The sequence below is a fragment of the Triticum dicoccoides genome, chromosome 6B (genome assembly GCF_002162155.2).
Source record: "Triticum dicoccoides isolate Atlit2015 ecotype Zavitan chromosome 6B, WEW_v2.0, whole genome shotgun sequence".
Taxonomy (NCBI): Eukaryota; Viridiplantae; Streptophyta; class Magnoliopsida; order Poales; family Poaceae; genus Triticum; species Triticum dicoccoides.
Window position 1 is genome coordinate 14,467,342 of NC_041391.1, and position 3,404 is coordinate 14,470,745.

At 45.5% G+C, this 3,404-nt stretch overlaps 1 protein-coding gene across 1 annotated transcript; it reads left to right on the forward strand.

The window, feature by feature from the left end:
* Positions 1-318: 318 nt before the first annotated feature.
* LOC119326403 (protein Rf1, mitochondrial-like) lies at positions 319-3,127 on the forward strand. The gene is made up of 2 exons (XM_037600059.1): positions 319-535; positions 615-3,127. The coding sequence occupies exon 2, from the start codon at positions 1,127-1,129 to the stop codon at positions 2,828-2,830; it is 1,704 nt and encodes a 567-aa protein (XP_037455956.1). The 5' UTR covers positions 319-535; positions 615-1,126; the 3' UTR covers positions 2,831-3,127.
* The last annotated feature ends 277 nt before the right edge of the window (positions 3,128-3,404 follow it).

The window sequence follows — 3,404 nt, forward strand, 5'->3', positions numbered from 1 at the left end:
TAAGACGTTTTTTGAGATTAGTGTAGTGTCAAAAAACATCTTACATTATGGGAAGAGGGAGTAACTAATACACCGTGCTTTTCAAAGTTTAGATGCAAAATGTCTATCATCAATATCTGCGATGGTGATGTGTTCATTATTTACAAAATCAACGGCCGGATGTTCCTGATTTTACTATTTTCAGTATAAATTTTGTTGCTACTTTTACTCTCCAGTGTCAACACGTGAAAATGGCGTAAAGATTTTTCTTCAGTTACTTCAGGACACATGTGCGCAGAGCCACTTCACACTTCTGAAGAAAAAGAGAGCCACCGGCGGCGGCGGCGGCGGCGGCGGGCATACGGGAGCAGCGGTCCACTCTGGCGTCCGGGTGGCAGCGCACGCAAGGAGGCTCGTCTCGTCTTCCTCAGCGCCGGGGCCGAGGCAGGCGGCAGCGAGCGGCGGAGATCTTGTCCTCGCCCCCCTCAGCGCTGTCCAAAAGTTGACCAGATCGCCGGCAGCAACATCTACAGCAGATTGCAGCTGCAGCTAGATGGTGAGCATCGGCGAGCTGCGCCGTCGACCATACATCGTGCTCCTCTTCCTAACTCTGCTTTCTTTCTTCCTAATCCCAGGTCCACGCCCAGGCTGCGCCGGTGCGGTAGGGGGTGAGCGGCGGCGTCCTCCTCTGCCATTGCCCGATTCTTCCAAATCCGAGGTGGGGCTGTGAGCCGCCGCCGTCGGCAGGCGCATCTTGGAGCAGAACATCAAGGCTCGGTACCACGCCAGAGACATTGGCACCGAGGATGCACTCCACCTGTTTGACGAATTGCTCCCGTATGCTGGGCGCTCCTCCATCCATGCCATCAACTGCCTCCTCACCGTTGTCGGCCGTGATTGCCCTGCGCTCGGCGTCTCCCTCTTCAACCGCATCGCAAGGTCCAAGGTGGCACCCTGCAGTATCACCTATGCCATTCTGGTCGACTGCTGCTGCCGCGCTGGCCGCCAGGACCTTGGACACACTGCCATGGGACAGGTCATCAAGATGGGATTTCTTGCAGATGCTATGATCACTTTCAGCCACCTACTAAAGGCCATCTGTGCGGAGAACAAGACCAGCTATGCAATGGACATCCTACTCTGAATAATGCCCATGTTTAACTGCGTACCGGATGTCATCTCCTACAACATTCTTTTCAAGGGTCTCTGCAACGAGAAGAGAAGCCAAGAGGCTCTCGAGCTGATTCAGGTGACGGTTGAGCATGGAGGTGGCTGCCAACCTGATGTGGTGTCCTATAGCACCGTAATTGATGGCTTGTTGAAAGAGGGTGAGGTGAACAAGGCTTACAGCCTATTTTGTCAAATGTTACAAAGGGGAATTTCACCGGATGTTGTGACCTGTAGTTCAATTATTTCTGGCATGTGCAAGCTTCAAGCGATGGACAAGGCTGAGGAGGTTCTTCAACAGATGCTTGATAGAGGAATTCTGCCAAATGTTGCTACATATACTAGTCTAATACATGGATATTATTCATTAGGACAGTGCAAGGAGGTGGATCGGATTTTCAAAGAAATGTCTAGAAATGGTGTTCAACCAGATATTGTAACTTATAATATACAGATGGATTATCTTTGCAAGAATGGAAGATGCGCAGAAGCTAGGAAATTTTTTGATTCCATGATCAGTTTGGGCCAAAAACCGACTGTTACTACCTACAACATTCTGCTTCATGGGTATGCTATGGAAAGATCTTTTCATGATATGAATTGTCTCATTGAGTTGATGGATGATAATGGTATTTCACCAGATCATTATGGCTACAACATACTCATATCTGCATATGCTAAAGAAGAAACGGTTGGTGAGGTATTGCATATATTTACAAAAATGCGGCAGCAAGGATTGAACCCTAATGTTGTGAACTATGGAGCGGTAATAAACTTGCTTTCTAGTATTGGCCGAATGGATGATGCTATGTCCCAATTCAATCAAATGATAACTGAAGGGTTAGCTCCTGATATCATAGTTTTCACCCCCCTTATTAGTGGTTTCTGTTCTTGTGGCAAATGGGAGAAGGTTCATGAACTATTTTCTGAGATGTTGGATCGCGGCATCTGTCCCAACACAGTGTTCTTCACCACTATTATGGACCGCCTTTGCAAAAATGGAAGGGTTATGGAAGCCCAAGATCTCTTCGACCTGATGGTACACATGGGTGTGAAGCCTGATGTGTGGACTTATAACACACTGATAGGTGGATACTTGTTCATTGGTAAGATGGATGAAGTGTGGAAGTTACTTGACAATATGGTCTCAATTGGCTTGAAACCAGATGTTATCACATATAGCATACTGATTGATGGTTACTCTAAGAATGGAAGGATAGATGATGCATTGGTTGTTTCTAGGGAAATGTTGGCCGGGAAGGTTAAGCCTTGTGTTATCACTTTTAATATTATGATTGGTGCATTGCTTAAATGTGGCAGGAAGGCAGAATCCAAAGATTTGTTTGACGGTATCTGGGCCAATGGATTAGTGCCCGATGTTATTACATATAGCTTAATGATACAAAAATTTATTGAAGAAGGTTCTCTAGAAGAGTCTGATGATCTATTCCTTTCTATGGAGAAGAATGGATGTGTTGCCGATTCCCATATGCTAAATGCTATAGTTAGAAGCTTACTTCGGAAAGGGGAGGTGCCCAGGGCTGGGACTTATCTGTCTAAAATTGATGAGAGGAGGTTCACCTTTGAAGCTTCCACAGCTAGCTTGTTGGCTGCAGTTGCGTCAGGGGGGAAAGGCCAGGAATATAAGGAGTCACTCCCCGAAAAATACCACTATTTTCTGTAACAGGGCACTGATTGAAACCTTTTCTAGAGATTTTGCCTAGATGCTCTGGAGTGCTAATCGAGGGGTGAACTTCTCTTTGTAGATTACTTCTTCCAACCTTTTCCTTTTTTAGTACGTTTCAAATGTAATAATCGTTGGAGAAACTGCAGTAAACTTTCTGACTGTCAACCTTTTCTAGAGATTTTTTAGTACTTCTTCCAACAAGCTAGTAGTAAACTTTCTGACTATCACCATTTTGTTGATCCACTATATGTGTTTCATACATATGGATGGCTACTACTTCAAGGGAGTTGCACATTTGTCCTCAGCTAAGCTGCAATTTTTAATTAGTTTTGTCAGTTCTGGATTTGTCCTAATAAGTTATCCTTGGCACCTTTTGCCTTACTTTTCCGCTGTACTGATGGTCATATGCTAGATATTCAGCCCTTCATAACTTGAGTAAACTTTGGAGTAAAGATATGGCAAGTTGTCAACCATTGTACTCCATTAACCATGCTGTTATAGTTGGCAGCAACCATTGTAGATCTGCGTTCCTCCAGTCCTAGGATTGCCGTCGCCTCACCCCGTCGTGGTT

Coding starts and splice junctions, on each gene's coding strand:
- LOC119326403 (XM_037600059.1), top strand. CDS start 1,127: ATGCCCATGTTTAACTGCGTACCGGATGTCATCTCCTACAACATTCTT.